A 12,885-nucleotide genomic window follows, 5' to 3' on the forward strand; every position below is an offset into this window, starting at 1 on the left:
GGAAAGAGGTAAAGGGCTGACAATTGATAAAAGAGTGACTACGCTCTTTCTATTGAGTAAAACAGTGCAAGTGGAATTGTAAATAATGTGTAAACAGCAAGTGAAAGTAATGAATGTAAATATACGTGAACAGTGGAAAATGCTGTAGTTTTATAAGTTACTTCAAGTGACAGTGCATAACACAGTGTAAATAAAATAGAAATGTAAATAAAATTGAGAACGTAAATAGAAATGTAAATGAGTAGTATTATAAGAATACGAGTATATACCCTAGGAGTAATGAAAGTGAAAGTTTCACTCTAGCATGTCTGAATACCATGAGTTATAAGAGTGAAGTTGAAAGTGACATTCACTCTCAATGCTAGTATACAGGACGAGAAAGTGAATGCTATTTATTTTACTGAAAGAAGTTGAATCCCTACAGTGACAATAAACTAATACTACTGAAGGAAACTTATGGATAAAGACTGTAGATATATATAAGTGTTATATAGTAATAAAAATATAAAGTGTGAGGGGTTTTATGAATAATAAATGACAGAATACCAACAGCGAACTAGCGCAAGTGCGACGGTCAGACGCGCTCATAATTTTCATTACTTTCACAGTGGTTTTTATTTGGAGTATGGATCCCAAACTACTTGATAATCATAGAGTAGTGTTTATAGTGTTAATATCTGTCTGTGGTACCGTAATCATATTACGGGTTGTTGGGAAGTGTAAAGTGGAGACTTCGTTACCCAACTTCAGAGGTCTCCACAAGTCCTACGGTAATCGACAAAGGCTCAACAAACATCCCAGGAGAAAGCTGAAGGCATGTGCCATATGCATATGTAATTTTAATATTCTAGGACTAATAACTGATTTTTGGCAAATATTTTTTGAGAGTCTGTCGGAGCCCGAATAACCCCGCTGGAGACGCAAAACGTTGAGAAACATGCCCGCGGTGTAAGGGTTAATGATCCTTTAGATGATACAATCGTTCCCAGATATATAAAGTTTTCTACATTCTTCACCACATTATTCCCAACTACACAATCGATTTGGTTCTCCACATTCATATTAATAATTTCAGTCTTTCCACAATTTATTACCAATCCCACTTTTTCTCCTTCCTCCACCAGACAATCTAGCACCCTCTGCATCTTGTAAATACTTCCGCAAATCAGTACAATATCATCAGCTTAGTCCAAATCCATCAGCTTCTTATTTTCTTTCCTGTTAATTCCTGCACCTGTTCTCCTTACAACCTTTTTCATAACATAATCCATAACCAAAACAAACAACAATGGCGAAAGAACTCCTCCTTGAATCACTCCTGACCTAACTTGAAATGGATCACTCGAAGAACCACCCACCCTTACCTTACAAAAAGTACCTTCATGCAGGCTTCTAATAATATTTACAAACTTTTCTGGTATACCACAGAATCTCATAATTTTCAACATAGCTCCACGTGAAACACTATCAAACGCCTTTTCAAAATCCACAATACACAGACTAAGTGGCATTTTCATCTCATTAGCTTGTTGCATTAGATGCCTTACAATAAAAATCTGATCATTACAACCTCGACCCTTTCTAAATCCTGCTTGTTCTCTTAAAATGTTATCAATTACTGGCTCTATTCTGTTCAACAAGATTTTGGAAAAGACTTTTGCAACTACAGGTGTCAAAGTTATCCCCCTCCAATAGCCACACACACTTAAATCTCCCTTTTTTTGTATTTTTATAATCACTCCATTTTTCCACTCTTCTGGAATTCCACCATTATCCCAAGCCACATTAAAAAGTTTCAAAAGTGCATCCATCAACTCGTCATTTTCCACCTTAAGCATTTCAGGGAATATTCCATCCTCTCCTGGGGCCTTAAAATTCTTTAACTCCTTTATAGATTTTGCTACCTCTTCCAAAGTTATATCCCCTGTTTCTATCTGCAAATCTCTCTCGGCTGGCAAAATGTCCTCTCGGCTGGGATTGGTCTATTTAGAAAAGATTCAAAGTGCTCTTTCCACCTTCCTTTTATATCCAAATCTTTAGTCATCAAATTACCATTTACAGTAGAAGTCCGATTTTTCGGCGTCTATGGGACCAGGCAAGTGCCGAAAAATCAAAATTGCCGAATTATCAAAAACCCTACCCACTCAATACCTTATATGTTTCGGTGAACACTATCATCACTACTCATATCATTACAAATGTGCTTGGAGAGAGTACTGTGTACTGTTTGATACTGTACAATACTGTTTGATACTGTACAATACTGTAATGAATACAGTACTATACATGAATATGAAAAATAAAGAAATTAGTGAACATACTGTATATAAATGTAATGGTACAGTAGGCCTACAAGTTCACATGCACTTACCTAAACTTATAGTAGGTTCCTTATTTACATATGTACAATAGAAGGGGTTGATTGGAGTCTGCTACTGCTGGAAGAAGACCCCAGCAGTAGAAGGTCCTGCAACAGGCTCTAAGGACTCATGGAGAATTTCAAGACTGACGAAAAAAATCGGAAAATCTGCTGAATGATCAGAGATTTTCGTAAATGGGACTATTTCTCAAAACTGCCGAAATATCAGATTTGCCGGGGAATTGGATGCCGAAGAATTGGACTTTTACTGTATATATATATATATATATATATACTGTATATACACACACTGAATATATACTGTAATCCATCATCTAGGATGTGTGTAGACAAGATGCTACTGTAAGTCAAACATGTTGAGTGATGCATGCTTCTGGCACATGACTAAGGGATTAAATGCACACGCACGCACGCACACACACACACACACACACACACACACACACACACACACACACACACACACACACACACACACACACACAAATCGTTGTTTAGCCCTGGTCTGCCTGTCTGAGAATACCCGTCAACCTCAGATAAATAACTGCTTCTGTGGGGCCATCCTGCAGCTACTGTATAGCATGTACAGCATATAGGGAACTGGTGTCCCCATGTGGTAGGCAGTGCCTCACCAGAGATGGACCTAGGTCCTCCTCCACAGGCTAGATTCAGGGAGGTATGAGATTTGGCTTTCAGAAGGACACCACAACTGCTTAGTACCACTTAAGGTGCACAGTGCCACCACATTAGGCTCCTCATCAGTGCCACGACATTCTAGTGGAGCATGGAATTGTAAGTGAAAAACTGACATTATTTCATCAGCAGCTTTGTAGTGAATCCACATGAAGTGAATACTTTAATTAGAACTGTGTAGTGATTTCCTGGTTTGGGCTTAGAGGTTAAAATATAGTTCGAGAGACTACTTAAGCTTCACCTAAGACTCATCACACAGACTTGTTAATGCACTTCACTCCCTCTCATCTTGCTCTCACACATTGCCGTAATGTTGTGCCTTCCTTCCGCAAATAACTCAGCCTCTTTTTTTTTTTCTTTTTTTTTCCATCTTATATATAGTGTCACACAGGGTTTCCTTGTTATATTAAGTCCACCTGAACCATTTGGGAGCATAGTTGTTTAGAGGGCATACGGATTCCCAGTCCACAGTCATCTCATCACTTTTGGAATTCATGGCCATTATAATTTCTCTTGTAATGCAAGGGTAAAAATTCTGTACAAAGGCTCGAAAGTGTGAGAGTATCAGCATGAAAATTGATTCTGTAGTTTTATAGCCTACATTTATGTCTAAGAGTCAGTTGCTAAACTTTTAGTCACAAATCAGATGTACTTTCATGATGTTATCTCCCAGGTCAGTGATAGCCACCCACTTAGCACTGTAAGGAATCCGTCTATTTTTGTATCGTTCTTGTATTCGCCTCAACAAAACACTTAACTTTATCACTAAATCACAAACAAGCATCTTAAAGACCAATGCCACATCACCTCCAACATCCAACATATCCCTCTTTAAAGGAACAAGTAAACAATCAAGAATCACTGTGCAAACAAAAGTCATTTTATACCAACACAATGGATCTGGGGGGAAAAAAAAAAAAAAAAAAAATCAGCATTCAATCTTTTTCACTTGACCACAATGCAATCCTCTTCGTTCCAGAGTAGACATGTAACATTATGAAGAAATCAAAGAACTCTACGAGCACAGGGCAAGATGACATCAGCAACTTACACATGAAACATTTAGGACCATGTGTTGTCCAGACCCTCACAAACATCAGTAACTACATATACACACTTCATAGCATTCCAAACATTTAGAAGCATGGAACACTCATCACTATACTGAAACCAAACAAGGGACCAACACATCCTTCTTTTGCACAGAATCATGACACCACTTAGCACACCATCCTAGAAACCTGAATGCCTGAATTTTAATGAAGTCACACCTCATTTCATTCTTTTTCACCCTTAGCATAATTTTATAGCACTGTGCTCCATAAACACCTTACTGTCCATACACAACAAGCAAAAAAAGGGCATCTGCTCTGTGAGACCTGCACAGTGTACATTTTTGTCATCAACAGGCATTAGTAAAGCCCTCCATGCTGTCCTTTGATTGAGAGACTAATCACCAAGATACACAACACAAATGTGGAGAACAACACCAAATGCCGGCTTGCTAACAATTTGTCTGGTAGACAAACACACCTTCATTCCAGAGCAAGCCATTACAAACACAAAATTTCCCTGATAGAGTTCCACAGGGGCTCCATTCTCTCACCCACACTCTTCAACCTATGCTTGCACGATATTCCCACACTCCTGCCACTGACAAACATTGCCCCATGTGCATGTAACATCACCGTAACAACCACATGCCACATTGGAGACACAGCCTCCACACTGCAACAGGACTATTGTACCCTGACACACTGCACTCTTAGGTTGAGGACAAGAGGCTGAATATTGCCCCAACCAAATCCACCACCACACCACACTCGTCACCAGCTGTAGACATGAGCACAGGTACTTGCCCCAAATCAGATTTAACAGTATACGTGTTACACACACACACACGCACACACACAAATCCTTGGAGTGACAAACTCATCTTCAAAGACCATGTACAAGACATCATGAGGCAGTGCTCCCTCAAGCAGAGTTCTCATGGCAGCTGCAGAGCCAGACTTTTGGCAAACAAAAAGAAACACTCTCTATATGTTACAAACAATAAATGAGATCAGTGATGTTCAGTGGCTCCCCAACATGGACTCCCATCCTATCTGATACCCACTACAGCACCTTGCAAATCATACAGAACAATGCCTTACGTATTGCCACTGGCTACGCCAAAACCACTCCCACGACTCACTGACATTCTAAAACTAATGTTCTCCCTGCCATAGACTACCTTGATATGAGAGGCTCTCAATTCTTTGCAGCAGCATGTGTCAGTACACAACACCCCTGTCATTACATGACAGACACACACAACACACTTAGACAAAGAAATCACCACACAAACATTATCCAACCCGCAACGACAATATCCTGCCTCCAGACATTCCAACACTAGCAATGAAGAAACATCTACAGGTACACACTCACTTCATGTGCAGGATAATACAACACCTTACTCACAACACATTACTACAAGCCCCCCTCCAGACATCCACCCATCAGAGGTGTCCATAACCCCTAGGCTGTGGTGGCCCTAAACATTTCCTATGTCCGTGGGGGGGGAAACTGGTTAAAAAAATTGTGTTTTCATCATGTGTTTTGACCCACATATACTTAACCAAACATGATGACATTTTAGTTTGAGAGAGTTTCCATTGACAATTCGTGACCCACTCATCAAGCATAAGCATGCAGTAGGCACGAAAAATGACCAAAAACTTCACAGTGTTTCACGTGGCTCCTCCGGAATGTATGATTCAGTCTACCATTCGACATTTCACCAGAATGCTATACACAGAATGCTGTACACAGCCAAGGAGTAAAATAGAGATGATCAAGTTCACCTAGCTAGGCTTAGATCCAGACATTACCCAGTCCTCCTCAGCTGCCAGTTTAGATTTAAGTTGGTTGGAATCGAAGGTGACACATACCTAGCATTGAATAGGCCCAGCATACATAACATGCATTATGGAGTGCCGCACAGCACAATGAACTGATCTTGAATTTGGCTGTCTATTGTATTGTTTTTTTTTTTTCTTGGAAGGAATGGTTTGTGGGCCCCTGGCCTTTGGTTCCTTCATTCTTGCATTAAAAAAAAAGAAGCAACACCAAAATGATACAACATCAATACTGTAGGGAATGTATGGAACAGACCCATTAGGGGTGGTTGCTTACCTGCAGTTGATGAGTCTGCCTGATCAGGCAGACCTGAGTTGAGCAACAACAGCAACAGGTAGATTTTGGACAGCAAAGAGAAACACTTTCCTGAATCAGACAAGATATAAGAGCAGTGATGACCTTTGCCTCCTGAGCAAGGGCTCCCATCCTGTCTAATGCCCACTTTAGGACCATGCAGATTGCCGACCATATAGGAAAACATTTCATGAAGTTCAGTACTACTCTCATTAGCTCATGCATTGAAAACAAAGTCCTCCCTGTTAGAGAATATCTTGATATGAGAGACAGAGAATTCTGTGCAGCAGCCTGCTCTAACACACACCCCTGTCAGTATATGGCAGAGCCACACAAGTAGGCACATAAAATCTCACCACACAAGCATTACCAAACCCACTTCAGCAACATCACACCTCCAGACATCCAGCACAGGCAGTGAAGAGAAACCTATATACTCATTTCACGGACACGGCTACGCAATACCTTGGGCTGATTCCTATACTACAAGCTTTTTTTCCTGACATCCACCCATCAGAGGTATCCTTCGATAGAGCTGATTGAGTTCACCTAGCTAGGCTTAGATCAGGACATCACCCAAGCCTTCTAAGCTATCAGCTTAGATTTGAGTTGGGTAGAGTCACAAATGACAAGTGTCCTGCATATAGAATAGGCCCACACATCATAACCCACATAATGGAGCACTACACAGTACATTTGACACTAAGACACAGACATCATCAATAGTAGAGAGGACCTATTAAGACACTGACATCATCAACAGTAGAGAGGACCTGTTAAGACACAGACATCTTCAACAGTAGAGATGACCTATTAAGACACAGACATCATCAACAGTATAGGGAACCTATGGGATGACCCCATGGGGGCTGTAATTAGTGGGTCTGCTGGACCAGGCAGGCCAGGATTGAACAAAAACTTGTACTGCATCATACTCATATATTAACATCTTTTGATATTTTTTTCACTAGGTCTGTCCAACAATTTGCCTGGAGGAAATGTAGCTTACCCAGGACAAGGTGGGCCAGGCATGGGTGCACCCCAGATTCCCTCAGTCCCCCCACAGATGCCCACCCAGCCAACTGGGACTGTTCAAGATGACATGGGAGGAGGGGCAGGGGGATCAGGAATGCAGGGACCTCCTGCCAACAAACCTCCAACACCACAGGATCAGCAGGCTGAGCTCATCTCCTTTGATTAAACTTCAAAGTGGTTGAAGTTTCTGTGTTTACTTACGAGTTGAAATTACTACTGGAAAACACAAGCACCATATCTACTACCACTTTTTCTTCTTTGTGTTTCACAACCCATCTTTATGCATAATGTTTTTAAGGGCATATCTGTAGATGCCAGAATTATCCATTTAATTTTTTTAAACAGGCGATTCTTTGATCCAAGAATGCTACATAATGATTGTGTATTTTCAGTGCTGAATATTTAATTTCTAAGTAGAGTGACTTCAGTAATTTGTGATATTCTCAGAGACAGTGCTTCATGTTAGGGACTGTCCGTTATTTTGGCCATGCTGGTAATCCAGATATCTTATTGTCTGTGTGAATGCTTTATGCCTAAATTCTCAGTGTTTTCTTGGTAATGGTAACATATATATATATATATATATATATATATATATATATATATATACCGAGCTCCTACGCTCCTCCTGGGGCAATGTAGGATTGGATGATGGATGGATATATATATCCTGTATATGTACAGTGCAGCCTCTAATTCAAACCTTTAAAGTTTGACTATCATAATTTATGAAATCTGTAATTTTCATTTACCGGTACCAAAATTAGCTCACAAATGACTACAGACACTAGCATTTAAAATTGACAACCACACTTGTCTGATACTGATGATCTTACTATAAAGCATCAGATCACGCATAATAAAAGTTCCTTGTGGTCAGCAAGCTCAATATTCTTTGATTCATTTTAAACATTATTGTGATTTCACTCTAAATGTGGCTTCAAATAAGTATCCTAGCTTTACCGATTGGTGCAGTGCTGTGAAAAAAAGTATGCAGCATAACAATCCAGTCTCATGTACATAGTTTGTGCATATGTTATGAGACGATTGTGGTGATGGAAACAAGACCCTGTATGACACACAAATGTGAAAGTACAGTATTCAGAATTTCTGTATGGACCAAAACTAAAGTAAACAAGCAGAGGTGCCAAGACACAGCAGACCCTTCCCCAGCAATCATTTTAGTGCAGACATATAAACACAACAGGATATCTAGTCAAAGATGTCACATATCAAATTTGGAGTAAATCGGGTGAAAATGAACGATTTTATGCCCATTTGAAATTTTAGGCCTAACCCACCTGACATTGACCCCCCTACCACTAAGTGGGGGGTGACCCCTCTGATATAATGAGGCATGTTACAGGATACAGATTTGAAAGATCCAACTATAGGTTTTGGTTTCATTTTGATGTGACAAATTTGAAAAGGGTTATGGCGAAAAAATTTTTACCTTTCCCCATCGTATTACATTTTTTGGGCCAATGGCCCAGTGTGGCCCAAAATCTAATGAGGTGATGAGAAGGTCATAGCCCATCATACCTTTAATATTAATCAAAATTGCACCAGTAGTTTTTGCGGAAAGTTGTTAACAGACAGAAGACAAACAAACACTAACCGAGTGAAAACAATACCCATCCCCGAGCCCCTCCAGGACTGGGACAGGTAATAACCCACATGGTCCAAGTAATTTACTTTTATTTTTTAAGGAATGACACCTAGATAACCTAAGAGAAAGGTTAACATCACAGTCACTCGAGCACTGCGTCCAGATTTTTCACATGCTTCACCCAGGTTTCACCATGGGCAACTACAGTATGTCTTTCAGGTAGATACATGAAATGGATCCTGCCAGTCCCCCCAGAACATAATGTATAATTTTTTGGAAAGCCACTGGAGCGTCCTTCAAGCTAAAGGGTAATATTGTACAATATATTCCCAGTGACCATCAGGAGCCGAGCAGTCTGCTCTTTATTATCCTTGTTAAGGTTATTTGATGGCAGCCCTGCCAAAGATCTTGGCAGCTAAAGTACAGACTTTCCTAACTGAGCCAGAGTGATTTGAGTATTAGGTAAGGGGACTGTATCATCACGAGTTTTAGAATTCAGCATGCCAAAATCTCTAGACACAAGTGTAAACTTCATTCTTTGTGACAGGTACCAGTGGGGCATTGTAAGGACTCATAGGAGGTCAAATTACTCCATGTTCCAATTTATGCTCCAAATTCTTTTGTGCTTATTATAATTCACAGGTATGGGGATATGGCTTATGATACAGTACTTATTTTCTGGGATCTTTGTAACTATTTTGTGAAAGAAATATGGGTCATCATCTTAGGAAAAAAACAGTTGGATGCTTAATCACCAATGCTGTCACAGCTTGGTTCTCCATACTTTTCTTCCTAGGTGGAAACAGTATCAACAAGCGACATCAACTTTTGTAGCCAAGTCAGCTCAGCTCTTTCATTGTTACTCTCAGTAATACTGCCACTAGTTCACCCTGACTTTATCCACAAAGGTCCATGAGACTTTACAGAAGTGTATCACATAGCCCAAATGCAAATTCTTTTTCAGTTTGATCCTGTCCGAACTAGGATTAATGAACCTCGTCTTAAATCTCATCTTACTCCTATGTGCCTCATTCTTGGGTATCTCAGTTTGTAAAGGTATCAACCCTAAACACAGTATTGACGTGACACATTTCCTTCATGGGGAACAATATGCCCAGTTCACAGGGATCCATCTAGGCCTCCAAAATAATCATCCCCAATGTCTATGCTGCAACATTAAGTAGCCTCCAGAACTGTGGCTTTTACTGTCTCTTCCTTCAGTCATTCCTCCGACAGCATCCACACCTGCATAATCAGTAGTTTCATGTATCAACAGGCTCACCTTCAGTGCGCAGAGGCAACATGTTAGTGTCCAGCTGGAACTGTTCTGACCTTAAAAATCAGTGCTAATATGTACAGGTGTTGGTAGCCCCAAATCTACTGCTAATGGGTGGCTATACCAATTACTACCAATTTGAATCTAATATACTATTGTACAGTGGGGCACCAATTTTCGCGCCTAATTGGGTCCAAAAATAATGCGCGAAAGTGGAATTAGCGAAAGTTGGGGCATTGTCTTTATGGCAAAAAGGCTAATTGGTTCCCGGTTATCCTAAAGTAACATCAGATTTTCATTTTCACTTGCAATACAGTACATCAAATCACTATTGTACATTGCATTGTGAGATACAAACAATAAAAACTGTACAGTACACATTATATGAGGAGAAACATACCACAGAGACCAGGTTGAGGTGTTTAATGGATGTTGGGGGTAAGCATCCGAGGCGCGTGGCGGGCTTATTTAGCCACGCCAGACGTATTGGCGCCACCTCTTGCTGCCTGGCTACCACTCTCTCTCTCTGCCTCCTCAGATGCAACTTGATGCAACACTTCCACTCTGTGCTGAATTTCCCTTTGTGCTAGGTTCTCTTGAACAAATCCATCGAAATCTTCATCCAGGTTAAGCTCCTCTATGGCCTTGGCCTTTCCTCCCGACTTTGAATGTCCCGGCCACTTTTTATCACCACCACTGCCTCCCGGCCCTCCCCCCACACCACCAGGCTCTCCCCTCACACCACCAGGCCCTTTCCCCACACTACCAGGTATAGTAGAGGCCATTGAACCGTGAGAATCCAACACAATGGAGCTAGCACACTCGAACACAATGGCGGGAATGGGTGGACAGAGTGTTGACATGACGTCATTCAAGATGGCGGTGGGTTGCGGGCGGGCGGTGCAGGAAATTCAAAGTTCAAAATATTGTCCCAAACCCAAAATTTGTGCGCGATAATCGATTTTTTTCAAGCGAAAGTGGAAGTTAGGGAATACAGTATTTGGTGCATGCCGCGAAAGTGGATTCCGCGAATCCTGCTGTAGCGAAAGTTGGTGCACTACTGTACTAGCCATGTGTATGTGTATTTTGGGCAGCCAAAACTGCACATTCAATTCACACCAAAATTGGCACAGAAATCGCAAAAAATTTGCTGATGTGAAAAAACTAGGTCCCATCACGATTGAAAAACTTTTACTATATTTAATGAGCAGTCACATTTTGACCAAAAAAACGCCGCTTCTGGCACCCAGCATAGGATCTCCGTACAATTTTTTGCCCATAGGTACAACTAAAGTATTTCAGACTTGCGTTCGGACAACTTGGGTTCCATTCCCGAAGCCACAAATAACATGATCAGTTGGTGAGCTGCAAAAAATCCAAGGGACAACATTACACTAGAACAGCACATAAACGCGAGAGCCCTCTGCAGGAGCAAGTGTGAGGGGCCCGAAGGGCCCACGAGCACTTGTACTTAACTATGCCATCTGTTCATCTCCAGTTGCTCTGTATAACCTAATTGGCGGGTTTGGGTATTCATTATTACCGTATAACTGGGTTGCATGTTCTTGCCATGTTGATCTAAGCGTTCATATATCTCTGGTTATCAGTGATTTTGCTGCACCTGTACAGTATCAACTAATGCCAAAACCATCTTTTATTCCCTTAACTTTAGTGAGCAGAATTATGAAGTTTTCGCACCCTGTAAGCATTTCAGCTGGGATTGGATTGGAGTTTTTTTTATTTGAGTCATATTGTGGTGTGCAACCTGTAGTATCAGCCCATTTAACTTCACCTTGCCCTAGCCAACAGTCCCACGCAGTGTGACCAGGCTTACTACAATTATAACTATCTCGCAGCAGGAGGGGTGATACTGCTCCATACTCAAATACCACAATCCATAGCTAAGTGACCTCATCCATGACACATCCAGCATTCAGCAGTCTGCAACCAAACATCTTGTGTGACATATCCCATTCTTCTGCACTAAATCAGGTAACAGGTGAAGATCTTAGCCTCCTATTTCCCCCTGAAGCATTAGGAGTCCTCTGCGACTTTTCCCCTGTGACAGTGCTAATGTTGGCCTTAGTCTTGTCCTTATCTGTTCTTTCTAACAACCTTAATTTGGGATGTGATTCTGCATACTGTGCCATGGTGTCTGAAATCTTATAGGGATCCTCCTAATCTTTAGGAGGTCCCATACCTCTGGAGGAACACTTCTGACGAGCATTCCAGCTACCACTTTTTCTGTAATCTCATCCTGGTGTGGCTTTTTCTCATTTGCCTGGGCCCACAAGAGATGTACAAAGAAATCATGAAATATTTCCCCAAGGGTTTTAGTGGCTGCTGCTAATTTATGAAGGATAGTGCCTGTCCTTTTTTCAGGTGGGTATACCCTCAAAAACTCCTTCACTATTGACCTACATTTATAATCCAGGTTTAACCCAGTTTAACAATGCAATTGGTTAGGTAAAAACCCATCGTTAGGCAAGGTATTGTATATCGGGGTAGATTTATTATGTGATGGAATGTTTTTCAGCCTTGGGTTTCCCCACAACCAAGTCCAAAACCAACCCAAATGAGCCCAAAAAGCCAGTCTAGATCGCCTAACAGCTGTAAAAGAAGCTAACCTAAACCCAGTCTCTGTAAATAACTCACTAAAACCAACAAATAAAATCTGGCGATTCATTAGCAAAC

At 40.9% G+C, this 12,885-nt stretch overlaps 1 protein-coding gene across 1 annotated transcript in view; it reads left to right on the forward strand.

Moving 5' to 3' along the window:
* Hrs (Hepatocyte growth factor regulated tyrosine kinase substrate) overlaps positions 1-7,862 on the forward strand; it is a 91,473-nt gene extending 83,611 nt beyond the window's left edge. Inside the window, exon 15 of the mRNA XM_080266760.1 lies at positions 7,243-7,862. Coding sequence (XP_080122886.1) covers positions 7,243-7,472 — 230 coding nt within the window. The 3' untranslated portion in view covers positions 7,473-7,862. The remainder of the gene's footprint in view (positions 1-7,242) is intronic.
* The last annotated feature ends 5,023 nt before the right edge of the window (positions 7,863-12,885 follow it).

The sequence above is a fragment of the Coenobita brevimanus genome, chromosome 22 (assembly GCF_032717465.1).
Source record: "Coenobita brevimanus isolate Jiangsu-jjx chromosome 22, ASM3271746v2, whole genome shotgun sequence".
NCBI classification, from domain to species: domain Eukaryota; kingdom Metazoa; phylum Arthropoda; class Malacostraca; order Decapoda; family Coenobitidae; genus Coenobita; species Coenobita brevimanus.